At 38.5% G+C, this 16009-nt stretch overlaps 1 protein-coding gene across 9 annotated transcripts in view; it reads left to right on the top strand.

The window, feature by feature from the left end:
• Nucleotides 1-16009, top strand: part of LOC127421806 (neurofibromin) — a 123133-nt gene that overhangs the window by 4917 nt on the left and 102207 nt on the right. For all 9 annotated transcript variants that reach the window (XR_007894097.1, XR_007894098.1, XM_051664935.1 and 6 more), the window contains exons 2-3: nt 10829-10972; nt 11075-11158. Coding sequence is in view for 7 of the 9 variants with exons in the window: in XM_051664935.1 (XP_051520895.1) it covers nt 10829-10972; nt 11075-11158 (228 nt within the window). In the remaining 2 variants the exon portion in view is untranslated. The remainder of the gene's footprint in view (nt 1-10828; nt 10973-11074; nt 11159-16009) is intronic.

Here is a 16009-nt window from a genome sequence, read left to right as displayed (position 1 = left end):
GTCAAATATTCATAGTCATATCGGTGCAAAATCGGTGAAAAATCCACATAGAAAAGATCTGTTTTCATTCCAGCTCAAACATTAACTATATCAGCCACCATATCGGTAATAGGTGAATTGTCCCCCTCTAAAATCGGTATCGGTCTCAAAAATCCCATATCAGTCGGGCTCTAGTTCACAGTGATGTACTGGTAGGCATGTGCACTAGGGATGTGCGAGACTAGTCGACTAAATGGTTCTGATGATGCTAGTCAACATTGGAATTACTAGTTGGTTATTTCCCCCCATTAAACTGATAATAATTTTTAAACATTTACGTTTGGCTTTATATTTTTACAGAGGCTGCACTTAAATTACTGTCATATTAATGTTACATATTTTAAATAGAATTAATAATACAAATATTATTTAAAAAAGAGGATATCTGGAGCAGATACAGAGTTTAATTTGACCTCGGGCTGCGCGTGCTTCTTCTCTCGCGGAGCGTGCAGGAAAATGACCTCTCGCTAGACAAGTAAACTCAGCAAAGTAGTTATGAAATCACTTCGGTGGTGCGGGAATCAGCTTTCCAAATGTTTGAAAGTCCCTAAGGATGTTTTCACATTTGAGTCATCTTTAAATCTGTGCATGCTTGTACGTTATTTTTCCGCTGAGCGGGCTTTTTCAAGCGCAGGATAGCCGCCTCAGGTGAGTCAAGTCCCGTCTTACACCGGACCATGTCGACTCTTAATTTTACTCATCAAAAAATTTATGCATTTAAGTAGCCTAGAAAATAACTGTTTTAGACTAGGTATGCCATTTTTTTAATCTGCTGATTAAGAAGGCTATTTTCAACGAGGTGCCGACTGCTTAACGTGTTAAACTATCTTTTATTCTGTGTGCACGTCATGTTTAGAATACATTAGATTTATTGCAGGCTACATCACAGGCCTATTTTTTCTATCCTATAGCTACTTCTATCGTAACTCTTATTGGTTGACGTTCTTTACCGAACAGCTGTCATATTAGATCAATAGCACGACTGCACGTTATGAAATACACGCAACTTCTCAGCGCATTTTTCTCTCTCATAGATTTGGCTTAGTCTACCCTGTTAATTATTTTCAACAATGTCCTGACTGTTTAAATATGTTAAGTAACTTTTACTTGGTGATTTCCATTTAGAACAGGCTTTTAATGGTTGTTCCTTTGATCCTGCACTATTCATTCAATTGTTTTCAATAAATATGTCTGTTAAATATTCGCTAATGTTGATTCAGTGAATGCGTGTCATGTTCTATATTTAACGTACAATGATCATAATTCAAGGCGAGCACGTCGCAGATAAATGCCCCTTTTCAGTAGAATTTAGCATCGGATTTGTAATAGATTAAGTATTTTAAATGGGTCGCATAAAAACTTTTTTTTATTTTTTATTTATTTATTTATTTATTTTTTACTGTTTTCTGAAGGAAGGTTTCACATCCCTAATGTGCACTCACTGGTCACTCATCAGACTCGCTGGCTTACTAAGGTAAATCATGGTTAAAATATATTAATGTCCACGAAAGTCAAATTTGGCAATAGTTGTGCTGACCTCAGACCTGTATACACCTTTCCTGAGACTTGGCATGGATCAAAAGCATTTTTTTTAGGTTTTTCTTGACATAATTTTATGGGTGTTTTTTTCCATTCACTGCCATTGTTTCCTCCCGCTGATGGTCACAAATATGGCGGCTGCGGGGAAAAAGTGAAGTCACTGAAACAGGTCATTACGCATTGGGACATCCACAACAAAATACTTCAGTTGTTGAAAAAAATTATATACATAAATAATATGAAAAGTAAAGTCACAGACAAATGATCATTTGATGTCAGTCGTTTGATGAAAAAGAACTGCCTTGTGGAATGAGGTAAACACTACAGTGGCAATTTGTTATCTCTCAAACAGTCAAGTCTTCGATCCAAAATATTTGCATACCCACAAATTGTTTTCGACAGGCGAGTGCTATCTGTGTTTTTCTTAGCTACAACTTCGACAGTTGTGTTAAAAAATTGTTACAGTTTACTGTGAAAAATGTTAGTAAGGGTGATTGTGTAGATGTGAAAAGTCTTGTAATTGATGTTGGAGCAGGGCAGGTGTTTTCTCTTTCCCTCATCAGCGCTGTTCAGAATATCGGGGCTTTTTATCCGTTTAACATAGTTTAATTGCTCCATAGCGCTTTAAAATAGAAAATTCTTATGTAGAATTCAAATTGGTCGCATGCGCTGCGATGTGAGCCGCTCTGTGCTATCCTGTCACCGGAGCTCACATTTCGAGGGAAGCCCGCTTGACAGGGTGTGCGTGGATAGAACAGAGTACAACTTCGGGCTTCAGTCACTCTGCGCATATCCGTGTGGCTACATGAGAAGGAAATATAGCGCTTATAAAGCAAGATGAATATCATGAGATTGCTGGGTCGCCTGATGGAAATGTGTACGGATGTGGCTGGCATGAGAGTGTCAAAATAATAGAGGTGGGAAAAAATATTGATATGTTAAAGTATCGTGATATGTTTTTCTCGTGATATTGTATCGATATTTGTATGCCAAATATCAATATTTTTATTTACATTTTTCCACATTAATATTATGGTGATGGGAAAAAATGCTCTCTTTGCCAAATCGACCTTGGAATTCAACAACAGTCCCTTAGAAGGTGCAGTTATCATGCTTTACACATAATCACCCTCCCTTACTAAAATGTATTACGATTTTATAGTAACATTAACTGAGGTATTTTGACAAAAATGTTAATGTCATAAAATAGGCTAACCTTTTAGGTGAAATCTATTACACTTTTGTGTATTGAAACTGTGTTGTAATAAATAATGTTTTTAAATGGTTTTGGCTACTATTGTATTCATAAATACTATCATTTATTTTAAGAAAGACTAGCGTTGACGTTTTTGACATTGATTAGAGGCCTGGGTAGCTCAGTGGTAAAAGACGCTGGCTACCACCCCTGGAGTTCGCTAGTTTGAATCCCAGGGCGTGCTGAGTGACTCCAGCCAGGTCTCCTAAGCAACCAAATTGGCCCGGTTGCTAGGGAGGGTAGAGTCACATGGGGTTACCTCCTCGTGGTTGCTATAATATGGTTCGTTCTCAGTGGGACGCATGGTGAGTTGAGCGCGGATGCCGCGGTGGGTGGCGTGAAGCCTCCACACGCGCTATGTCTCCGTGGCAACGCGCTCAACAAGCCATGTGATAAGATGCACGGGTTGATGGTCTCCGACGCGGAGGCAACTGGGATTCATCCTCCGCCACCTGGATTGAGGCGAATCACTATGCGACCACGAGGACTTAAAAGCGCACTGGGAATTGGGCATTCCAAATTGGGTGAAAAAGGGGAAAAATCGCCCCAAAAAATAAAAAAAATAAACATTGACATTGATTACTTGAATAATGTATATTGACTTGCATGTACAAATATTTATTGTACAAGTTCTCAAATTCAAATCTACAAGCTGTCAATTTTTGCAGCACTTTTTTACCTTCCAACAGACATCCAACAGGCACTTTACACTGGCCTGTAGATGCTGTAAAACTGAGAATATCATGAGAACAGTCCGTGGAAAAGTTTCAGCAAAATCATGACATTGTTTAAAGCAATGTAAATGTAACCATTGACCTTATCAGTTGAGCTTCAGGATACAGAAGAAATCGGCCGATCTTCATTTTATATCTGTGATTGGCGATTGGCCGATCATGCCTAGATTTAGGGCCGATCTTTTTTGCAGCACGCAGGGAATCACACATACACTGCTCCTCTAATTAGCGCTTGCTTAGCCCTTGAAGCGTGACAGAGTGGTCTCAGGAGGGTGAGTTGTTGGCATTTCTAAGCATTCACAAATGTAAACTTTCAGACATGATGTAATTCACATGAATATGCCGTTTTGTTTTTAAAAATGAGTTACATGTGAATGAATATTAAGTTGCCCGTTTTCTAGAGTCATTACGGTAGGTATTCTGACTCGCTGCACAGAGGCTGATAAAGAGGCTGCTAACGGGTATAAAACGAATTAAAAACAACAAATAAACATGTGAGTCTGACACAAACAAATCTGAGTACACGTGATGTAACATGAGTCGTGACAATCAGACGCTGTTTGATTTTGTTTTGAGCGATCATGAGTGCTTTTAGCGCCACTCTCTTTTAACATGAGCGCTCTTGTTGTCAATCAAACATGTGCGCTCTCAGTATCTCATCATCAGTCACTCATCCCAGCACTATTCTGTGAGGATCTCAATTTAAATCAGATTAATGTTGGTCACAGTACCACTAATGACAGATATAACTGTTTAACCTTCAATGTTGGCACTGTGTCTTCATGCATTTGCTTAATAATTAGTGATTTGTGTTACAGCAAAATGCCAAAGACAGTAAACAAATCATAGATATTAATGATTTCTCACTGGAGCAGATTTAGAGCTTGTAATGGATATATTGTTTTCTTATATTTGAAAGTATCTCTGCTGTGTGTGATGTTCTCATGGTTTTTACTGGTTGCCAGTATGTCAGTGACCTTTTGATATTGACAACAGAACTGTACATAACTATTTTCAATACAAATAAATGTTAGCAATTCACAATTAATGTAATTTTAATGTAATTTTGGTAATACTTTATAAAAAGGTTTCATTTCTTTAACAATAGTTATTGCATTAGGTATCATGAACAAACAATTAATAATATATTTTTTTACAGCATTTATTAATCATAATGTTAGAAAAACAATACAATTGTTCATTGTTAATTCATGTTAGTTCATAGTGCATTAATGTGCATTAACTAATACAACTTTTGTAAAAATGTAATATTTTTTTTTGTAACTAACATTAAGTTCATTAGCTCATGATAACTACAGTAATGTTGTTAAATAATGTTAACAAATGGAACCTTTTTGTAAAGTGTTACCATAATTTACAGTGTGGGGCATAAATATATAACTGCACAATATAACTTGCAAAAGTGCGTCAAAGGACACTTAAAAAAACAAACAAAACAGTATCGGACGATCTTAGTGTTAAAAATCGGAATCGGCCTCAAATTTCCTGATCGGTGCACCACTAATGCGTTGCACTGTAACAGCTTTTGAAAAAAAGTAGATAGTACATTTGAACATTCAAAATGTATTATTATTTATTAAAAAAAGAAGCCCTGGAGCGTGACATCCTGCTACCTATATTCGTAGCACGGTCCAACATTTTTTACGTAGGCTACTTAAAATCTTGTGTGACCGCCCCTTTAGACTATAGTGAGGAATCTGTGAGCTTTAGTGTAACTTTTTTTTATTTTTTTTTAGATAAACTGTATAGAAAGTAAATTGTGGTCAGAAGAGGGGGGCAACGGGATCCGGAATTGTTGCAAGCAACATTCGAACCCACATTGCCCAAATGAGCACTATGGCTCAACATGTCATGTAGCACCCACTAGTTCATGGCTCCAACAGTTCACTTACTTTGTGTTGCAGTTGTCCACAAACTGTATTAGTTTAAAACTGTTCACATAGGCAATACACTGAAGAGCAATTCCTCATCAGGGAGTGCTTAGAGTGGGGAGAGGCCTCCACCCCCTCACTCTACATATGCTTCATTAAGCCAGGCCATGTGTGCTTTCAACACTCCCACTGCACAGACTTAACTGCTTGTGTGTGTTTGAGAGAACAAGAGCAGATGTGTAGGCCTGCAGGTGTGCAGCATAGGCTGGAAGTCTGGAATACTTGGGGCTCTTTGTTTTAACACATAAAATTGAGTATTTAGACCCAGGATGGGTGGGTTGGGGTCTTGAAGTGCTTGGATGTTCTCTCGAGGGTGGGTGTGTCACATTTAAGACTGTTCGACCTCCGACTCCTCAGTCTGTGCTTACCACATGTTATGAGCTGTTTTCCACCCAACGCTCTCAGTAAAGGCACTTCAAGAGCCATAATACAGACTGGGCCACAGGAACCCAACATTTACACCTGTTTGCCAGACCCATGGGTCTACTACCACCATTTTTAACCCTATTTTGATAGGACTGTTCATGTATCAGTTGCTTTTGTGCCCTATTTGTTTGTATTTTAGTGTAGGGTTTTTTTGGGGGTGGGGGTTGTGTTGTTTAAGGTTAGAGATCGACTAATATATCATCTAGGCCAATTAATTGACTGATAGCCATGGCCGATTAACAGAAGTGTTACCTCTTAAAATTGTAAATAATTTGTTTGTGTGAATTTGGAGAAAATATCGTATTAAAGCAGTGATTCTCAACTTGTTTGCTTCAGGATTCAGATTTTACATTGGACATCAAGTGGCGACCCAACAGAGTAAAAAATTACCTGTATTTTATATAGCCTGGGTTGCATAGATTTGTTCCTCGTTTCCAAGAATAAGGACATGTGTATCAAGTGACCTTTTTTTGCTGTTAATTTCAACAAAACATACATGAAGTTTTTCTCTCCTCTTTTAAAAGTTTATGAGCCTACTTATATATATATATGAGCCTAAATTATTTATTATCCAGTTTATTTCCTAATATCAAACATTCAAACAGCACATATATTACGCAGAAGTAAAACTTTGGCAATAATTTGTCCATAAGTCTAAAGCCCTTAAAGGAATATTCCGGATTCAAAACAAGTTTTGCTCAGTTGACAGCATTTGTGGCATAACGTTGATTAACACAAAAAATTATTTTGCCTCATCCGTGCTTTTCTTTGTAAAAAGCAAAAATCGAAGTTACAGCGAGGGACTTACAATGGAAGTAAATGTGAGGGTTTTAAGTAAGGCTGGGGGATATGGCAAAAAAATGTAATCTCGATTTTTATCAAACTTATGGACGATTCACGATTCTAATTATTTATTTATTTTTCAACTTTTAAATGTACTCCAACATGATTGAAATGGTGTGTTCTTTATTAGAATGCAACGCAACCTGGTTAGAGAAGTCCAATTTCTTTTCATTATAGGAAACAAAGGTGTGCAAGAAAAATTTACAGATGCACCAAATGCACCACAGGGGTAAGTTGTCAACAGTGTAAATGAATTTTTTTTTAAAATCTAATAGACCCAGATGTTCAGAAATAATAGAATAAGAAAACTGCAAAATAATTCTTAGCCAGTGTAGGTATTCATTTAATTTAAACCAAGTCTATCTAGAAAGTCATCTATAAATCAATATCTATAAATTATCAAGTTTATCTAGAAAGTACTCATTGTATATCAAACAATTTGTGTGTATACTCATAAACCCCTACAGATAGAGATGCAGTTCACACTGAGCAGCGCAGTAATATGAAATAATTTATCATTACAACTCAACTAGCAAAGTTTGTCAAAATGATCACATGCCAAATGTTGGCTATAGATGCAGTACATTTGAAACGTGGCACAGAACAAAGCAATAATTAGCGATCTGTCTGAATCATCGTGGCAAAAAGAGTGGTGGATGTTTGATTCTCCCATACATAGCCTCTCCATGATTTGAAATGAAGCACCCATAACTGTCACGTAACTAACCCCTTTTTTATGGGTAAAAAGAAAGGAGACTGTTCATCAACATGCACACGCCAAGGCCAGTTATGGTCTTAAGCCGGTGTATACCTGCATGATGGATGAAGCTGACCTACAATCACACTGCGTACAGTTGTACTGGGAATATTATTGCTGTCTTTAATATCAATCTCCCTGTTGTTAACCTGTCACGTTCATTTGGAGCGTGCCACACGTGCAGCTGATCAGATCGGGAGCGCCGTTAATACAAGCATCACCCTTTGGTTGATTTACAACGTATCTAAATATAGTGTTTGCAGTATCTTGATTTCTCGATTTAAGAAAAATAAAAAATTGTGTCAAAACGCAAATTCAGATTAATCGGAAAAATTGGAAAAACCGCCCAGCCCTAGTTTATAATTTTATGAAAGCACTTACATTAATTCTTCTGTTAAAATGCAAGTGTATTATTTGAGCTGTTGTTTAAATTGTAATATTTATTTTAGTCATTTTAAGGTTTTAGTTTGTTGACATTACATCGTCATGACAAGGAAGTTGTAAAATTAGCTATAACTTTACACAGAAAAGGTTAGTAAGTGATTTTATCACACTAAAATCATGTTGACACACATCGATTATGTCTTGTCATATTTCCGAAATAGTGTGTATTTTAATGTTTACAGATTGGCCCCCATTCACTTTGATTGTAAGTGCCTCACTGTAATCTCGATTTTTGCTTTTTTTAAAGAAAAGGAGGGGCAAGTCAAAATAGTTTTTTGTGGTAATCAATATTATGCCACAAATGCTGTAGATTGAGCTTAACTTGCATTGAACCTGGAATATGCCTTTAATGTACTTTTTTTTTAGTATAAGAGCAATGCCATATAAGTACAGATAAGACCATGGATGGATTTTCATTGTGGTTAGGTCAATGTAACTAGTCTTTTTAAAATAAATAAGTAATAGTATTTGTTATTAAAAAATAGTAGCCTAAACACATTTAGGCTACATCCACACTAATACGTTTTCGTTTGAAAATGCATCTCTTTCACTACTCACGAAAGGCCTTCCGTTGATACTGAGATGGCATTTGTGATGGCGAAAACTGAGATTTTCAAAAACGCTCTCTCAAGTGGATCAATTTGAAAGCACTGTCTTCGCATTGTAGTGTCGACAGGGAAAACGGAGATATTGGAAAATGATGACGATGAACCAAAAACAGTCAAGATTACGGCCCATGTTGTAGCGCTGTTGTTGTGTATGCTATCCACTTTGATTGCATTGTAAAAGATAAATGTTACTTTGTTCAAAAATTCACATTGCATTCCTTAAAAGGCAATGGGAAATTTACTCAGAATTGCTGTCCGGTGATAGAACGCGAGGACATATGCATTTCAGATCGTAAATGGAATGGCAGTTTTATCCATGTGCATTAAGGGGATTTAAGTGTTTTCATACATTTCAGTGTGGACGAGCAACTTTTGGAAAACGCTTGAAAATGGCAGTGTGATGGAGGGAGTTTCGAAAATGAAAACTGTTTTCAAATGTTTCCAGATTAATGTGGATGTAGCCTTTGAAATTACAACTGCCATAGTTATAATAAAAAATTAGGTCTAATCACTGATATTTATATTATAGCTCAGTGGGTGTAATAGATTCTACCAAATAGATCATTTAAAATGAAACCGTTTTTCAGTTTTGTCAAAATAACACTGTTACTGTTACTACTAGTGTTGTCAAAAGTACTGGTACTTCGGTACCAAGTCGATGCTAAAACAATATTTTAATGATACCAGTGTTTCTGCAGTAACGGTAGTACCAGCGTGTAGTGTGACTCACTGGCTTATTTTGAACGCCTGCTCTGTTACTCCTTGTACACTTCAATGGACAATTAATCAAATTAAAATCGTCCTAGTGTGATTTATTAAACCGCTAATGGCTGCAATCTTACAGTGGACGAGCTGCGTAGTTTAAATCAGACCGCTCAAACATTAGAAACTCCACAGACATTGAGAATCATTCATATTGTATCAGATGACAGAGCAGATCACTTATCCATTGTTAACCATGCAGCACATGTAAAATATATATTTATATAATTAAATATTTGCCCTTTAATCTCAATTCAGCTTTATTTGTATCTAATTTAAAACAATAGATTTGACCAAAGTGCTTCACAGTAATAACATTTAAAACATAACCTTTCAAAATTACCACATACACAAACATCAGTAATCTGAAATACACTCCAAAACTGTGTCCTACATTTCATTTGTCAGATTCAAAGGACAGTGTAAAGAGATGAAATTTCAGACGTGACTTAAAAGTCTTCAGTGATCACACCGAGCTGCGTGTCGCAAACTGTTTATCCGGGAAAGTGAATCTTCCGGCAAAAAACACTCGTCATAATAAAAGTACGATTCAAAATAAAATCAAGATGCCTGAAATTGAATAAAAATATATTACAACTCTATCCACCTTTTTCCTGGGGGTCTTAGTGGGGAAACGAATTTGGGTGGGACTTCTGCTGGAAGTTGTTCTACAGCATTCCCTACCACTGTCTGCAGTAATTTTTGATCATGTTTACAGCTGGTAATAAGACGCGTTTCGGATAATCCGATCGCAAATGGTCAGCGCTAAATATAGTTGTAAATGGGGTGCAAAGTGTTTTGTGATTGGATCACAAAAAACATACAGAGGTAGTCAAAAACCACATTGCATTTGAGGTTTAAAACGCAATCCTGATGCATCCTGGACGGCAGCAAAGAACCACCTCTCACCAGTCAGTCACTCGCTGAACAAATGTTTAAACTTGCATGCGGATTTAAAAGGAAATAACCGTCCGTTCGGAAAACTTGAAAAAGCGATTACATACCCATTGATGAGAACTTCAGAGCTCTTCCTCAGTGTGTCTGTCTGATTGGAACATGCAGGGTGACAAGATGACAAGCACACACATCTGAAGCTTAACTAACACAGGTACTCCACTGAAACGATTTTGCATAGATTAAATCTCAACTGCATCTGCGAGAGGTTTGACTTCCTCCATAGCGCTTTAACCTAGAAAATTCTCACTAGAATTCAAATTGGTCGCATCAGTTTTGTGGCAAATTTTGTGTGGGCATCTAATTTGCTCCCATATAATTGTATTGTGTATATATTGACCACCCGGCCTGCAATCTGGAAATGGGTATTCCCCTTTGAAAAACCCATATCTGGTCCCATTATGTTCATCGGTGCTCTGATAGATGTTTTTTTTTTTTTTTTTTTTTTTTTTTTTTGCAGAAGATTTTGCGTTAAATAACTTTTCTCTGTCTCTCTGTCTGACTGTCACTCACAGCTCCCTATTAAAACAGGACAACAGAGCACCCACACCAAAGTGAGCACAGAGCACAACAAAGAATGTCTGATAAACATCTCCAAGTACAAATTTGCCCTTGTCATCAATGGCCTGACCAACATACTCAAAAATGTGAACAATATGGTGAGTCCAGTCTATAACATTCAATTTGCCCACTTTGTAAAATGGATTTTGTTGTTCCAGTGTCTGTTTTTGATTATGCATTTTTGTATGTCTCATTTGTAGCGAATCTTCGGCGATGCTGCCGAGAAGAACCTCTACCTCTCCCAGCTGATTATTCTGGACACACTGGAGAAGTGTCTGGCAGGGGTGAGCAGCCCATCCTATCCCAGAGTGGACTTTGTACAACCAATCCCATTTTTTCACTGTCCTACATCCTGCCTTTTGTTACACACTGCAATTTCAGCTTTATAGCTGAACTGCTTTACAGTCACAGTTGTTCCATAAGTGCCTGCCCACACCCTGACCTGAATCAGAACACAGGAAAGACATATCTCATTGAAATCTTATGGCAAATGCACCGTTGAAATATAGACAAACATGACGTAAAGCAACCTTAACACAAATTCCAGTGACTTTTATAGGGATATCGGGAATCTCAGATTATTGTGTTCTTGTCTTGTTGGTAGGAAAATGTCCAGAAATGGTCTATGGTTGCTCATGAACACTTGTCTAAGTCTTAGATACAGAGCCCTGGTAAAACAATTAAATTAAAACAGCTTTTACTCCCAGACAGACTGCTTTGGTCCGGCCATGGCAGGAGATTATTACATTTGCAGGTGTTTCCTCATCTTGAGATCGTCTGGATTTTCCTGTGTAGATTTTTCATTATTTTTCCTGCTAAGATAGCAAGACTGCTGTTCACTGTTCTGTGCATTTTGTTTTGCTTTTGCAAAATGTGACACTTTCTTGGGTCATTTCAAAATAATTTCATACTGATTTTATAACGAGTTAATATGGTGAGGTCTACTTTTAGTATAGAGGATATATTTAGTAAATATAATTTACTTTTCTTCTATACTTTTCAGGATTGAAATTAACAACTCAAAACTCATATTAAAATATTACAGGTGTTCTTAAACTTTTTCAGCCTAGCACCCAAATATGACATTTTGTGTTTACCTGGGCCACAAACCCTTACAAAACGCTGTAATTGCTGTATATGCTGTATTTGCTATATACATTAATTTATTCACTTTTTTTTTTATGACTAAAACAATTGTGATATAGACAGAATCTTACAGAAATCTGTATTATTCTTTCCAGGGGTGGGAATCACAAGGTAACTTGTGAGCAATATAATATTGATATTTAGGTCACAATACGATATTATTGCGATTCTTTATTTTTTGCCAGCGGCTTGCAACATCCCTTCAAGATCTATAAAAAAGCCCTAATCATCATAACGTGACATCACGTTAGGTGCGTAAATATTAGCCAAAATAAGACTTTGCCCCTGCATTTCTGCTAAAACAATAATGACTCTTCCTAATTTATCTTTAATCTGTTTGAGACATTTGAATTGTGGATTTTTACTTATCAAAGTAATGACTCCCCTGCTCTTACTTGAGCCAGCACTAAAGAAAACCTGTCCACCCCATATCATCCCAAATTTTCCAGCTTCCTGCGAGGAAAGATGTGTTTCTTGAAGAAACACTATATAATATTTCTTTGCTTAAAGGTGCAGTATGTAAGATTCAGAAACCCTTGTTATTAATGACACCTGTGGCTGTTAAGTGAACTGCAGCCAGCTACCTGTCGCTCACGCTCGTGCACGCACTCCCATAGGGACATCGGCCAAAACAATGACGTAACGTACAAAGAGACTGAATGTGATCCACCGGCATCATGCTGACAGATGAGGTAGCATAATTAAAATTACACAGTTATGGTTGTTTTACTACAAATTTTGAGACTAAACTAAAACTACTTATCAGCTAACATAGCATACTGATACACACATACAGCTACATACTACCGAACTATACCAGACAGTTTATGGTTGCACTGCTCTGTTATGTTGCACTATTGTATGTTTTTTATGTCATATGTTGTACTACGATCAAGAAACCAGCGTATTTGCTTAAATTTATCCTGTATACCTGACTTTTAATATAAAGAGAAGATCATTGAAATTATTTGAAAGTTATGAAGCAAGGTAGCTTGCAGTTCATCAACGTTAGCAGGCAAGATCAAATGAGCTAAAATCACACTGATCAATCCTTAAGGCACTGTATTTCACATGCTTTGCAGTTATGTAAGCTTACCTGTCCAATAAGAAAAACACCAATTCAGGGTTGGTTTTGATCCCCAAAACCGAACAAAGGTCCCTCCAGGAATCAAATGCCCTGCCGATGTTCACTCTAGTTTTCGCTCGACCACAATCACGTTCCCGCTTAGCCAGATGGGATTCAGTAGATAAATGTTTTTTTGTTTTTTTTTTGGCTTACTCTGAGTTTGTGTAGGGGTCGGTGTTGTGCTGGGAGCCGGACGTTTGCTGTATTCCATTCCTAAGATAACGTTACCTAGTGTTGCAATTTGTTGTTGCTGTTGAATAGTGGAAGAGAAGCTATTACTGAGGCAAGGCTCTCGGGAGCGCGCATAAACATCACATCCTTTAGATTTTCCCAGCAAAAGCAACCCGCTCCCTTCGCATGAAAATCAGTCTACAGGCTTTAATGGGCAACCTAGGAAGTCCGGGAAGGGTTCGTTTTTTGAATTGCGTTACAAGCCATTCACACATTGGCAAAAAAAACTACCCGGGGGCCTGGGTAGCTCAGTGGTAAAATACGCTGGCTACCACCCCTGGAGTTCGCTAGCTCGCTAGTTCGAATCCCAGGGCGTGCTGAGTGACTCCAGCCAGGTCTCCTAAGCAACCAAATTGGCTCGGTTGCTAGGGAGGGTAGAGTCACATGGGGTAAACTCCTCGTGGTCACTATAATGTGGTACGTTCTCTGTGGGGCGCGTGGTGAGTTGGGCATGGTTGCCGCGGTGGGTGGCGTGAAGCCTCCACACGCACTATGTCTCCGTGGCAACGCGCTCAACAAGCCACGTGATAAGATGCGTGGGTTGACGTCTCAGATGCTGAGGCAGCTGGGATTCGTCCTCTGCCACCCGGACTGAGGCGAATCACTACGCGACCACGAGGACTTAGAGCGCATTGGGAATTGGGCATTCCAAATTGGGAGAAAAAGGGGAAAAATCCCCAACCCATTCACGGAATGCTGAACCCATTCCGGTGTTTCTATACAAATTTTGAGAGACAGAATTACACAACAAAAGATAATCTATAAAGCAAACTCCAGCCAATAGGCGGAATAAACACAAAGAACGTGTAGATTCATCCACATAACTGTCCCGAAGGTGTGTTCCTCCACAAAACGAACTCCAGCCGCTAGGCAGAACCAGCACAAAAAAAACAAAAAAAAGACGCTCAGTTCCTCGAAACAGTCAAGTGAATGTTCAGTGAGTCAGGCCCACTTGGCTGCAACGTGAGTACCACAAAATAACTTACTCCATTGACTTTATGAAGGACAATGCTTGCTGTGGGCATGTGAATATTTTACGGCCATCCTTAGCATCTATTCTCAATTTGGCTGAGAACATCAGTGCAAAAGCGACCTTCCGTTGATGTATGAGTTTCTTGCATTACTTGAATCGATCACGTTTCTCTCATCGAATTCCCATCAAAGTCTGGGAACAAGAAAATGCTGTGGTTTTTCCAAGAAAGCCTTCCTTCACTCCTAACGTAACACGAGATCTTTATCGGATGATCTCAGAAATTTGGCCAGAATTGATCAGGGCCTGTCTCCCTCAGCGGATCGCCGAGCCGGAACCCTGTGAGCTCGCTCGATTTCCATCTTATGGCCTGTTATGTCGAGCAGACTCGGAAAGAACCCGTCCAGGAATTCCACCATATTCTGACCCTCTGCTTCCTCAGGAATTCCAACAATATGGATGTTATTTCGCAGACTACGATTCTCCATATCTTCCAGCTTCTCCCAGACGTGCTCCAAATCCACTTTGGCAGCTAGCGGATTAGCGGCTAATTTCCAGATAATCGATCTGTTTCTCCACATCCCCCACTCTTGTAACCACTTCAGTGAATTTCGTCACCATTGCAGTGATCGATCGACGTATTACAGCAAGATCCTCCAAGTCAGCAACGACCTTCGTCATCATTGCCGACAAGTTCAACAATTCTCGCTTAATTTCCCGCACTTCACCGACCAAATCGGCTCCGTGGTCGGTGGTCTTGTCAGGGGCGTCAGCTTGAGCACGTAAGTGTCTTTTAATGTCTCCAGAGCCTGAAGATTTTGAATTCTTTGACACATTGCCTTCCTAGAACAGTTATGAAACAGGGTGTATCGATTCTCACTGGTTTATGACAATAATAGTGTTAAAACTAGCAAAGTGCACAGAGCTCGCCGTTCCCACGTCTGAACCTCGCATGGCGCCATGCGACTCATTCGTTTCGTGGGGTCTTTAAATTTGTTTCACACAGACAAATTTTGGTGGTCATAAATGTCAAATGATAATACAGATCTGCCTCTGCTCCACCATAATTGTTACACATTCAGGACGCTCTGCTTGACCCCGTCAGTACGCATGTAGGGTATTGATCCACTAATGTGTTTGTTGGGAGCCCTGTCATTGAATTTCAGTTCTGTCTCTTCCCCCTTTCCTGCTTGCTGCCAATCCTAAAGTGCTTTACCACTGTAGCGTCAGTGCAGCGATTTTCAGCTCACTTGTGTTGGATATATTGTGTACTTATATAAGCACATTTTGCGTAGCCTCTGCAAGTAGATACACATGCTCTGATTCTTGGATGAGAATAACGGCCAAATTACATGAATCAGAAGCTAGACCTGTGGAAAAAATTCACTCGGATCAAATCAGACCCAACCACTTTTGAGCTTCAATTTTGGAGATTATACATTTAAGGGATTATATAAGTAGTCACTGCCACTTGACATGAAGACAAAGTTATAATTTCTAAGATTTGTTTAATAAAATATCCTTGGGATTCTTGAAAATGTTGCTAGTTAGGGCTCCATCATAAAGTAAAATCTTGATGTTGGGGGAAAAGTTCATGTCCATTTGTCAACAACAAAAAAGTATATTGCATATGCACTCATTTACAGACACAAACTGTAGATA

Source organism: Myxocyprinus asiaticus, chromosome 31 (assembly GCF_019703515.2).
Source record: "Myxocyprinus asiaticus isolate MX2 ecotype Aquarium Trade chromosome 31, UBuf_Myxa_2, whole genome shotgun sequence".
Lineage (NCBI taxonomy): Eukaryota > Metazoa > Chordata > Actinopteri > Cypriniformes > Catostomidae > Myxocyprinus > Myxocyprinus asiaticus.
This window is presented reverse-complemented; position numbering and strand designations above follow the sequence as displayed.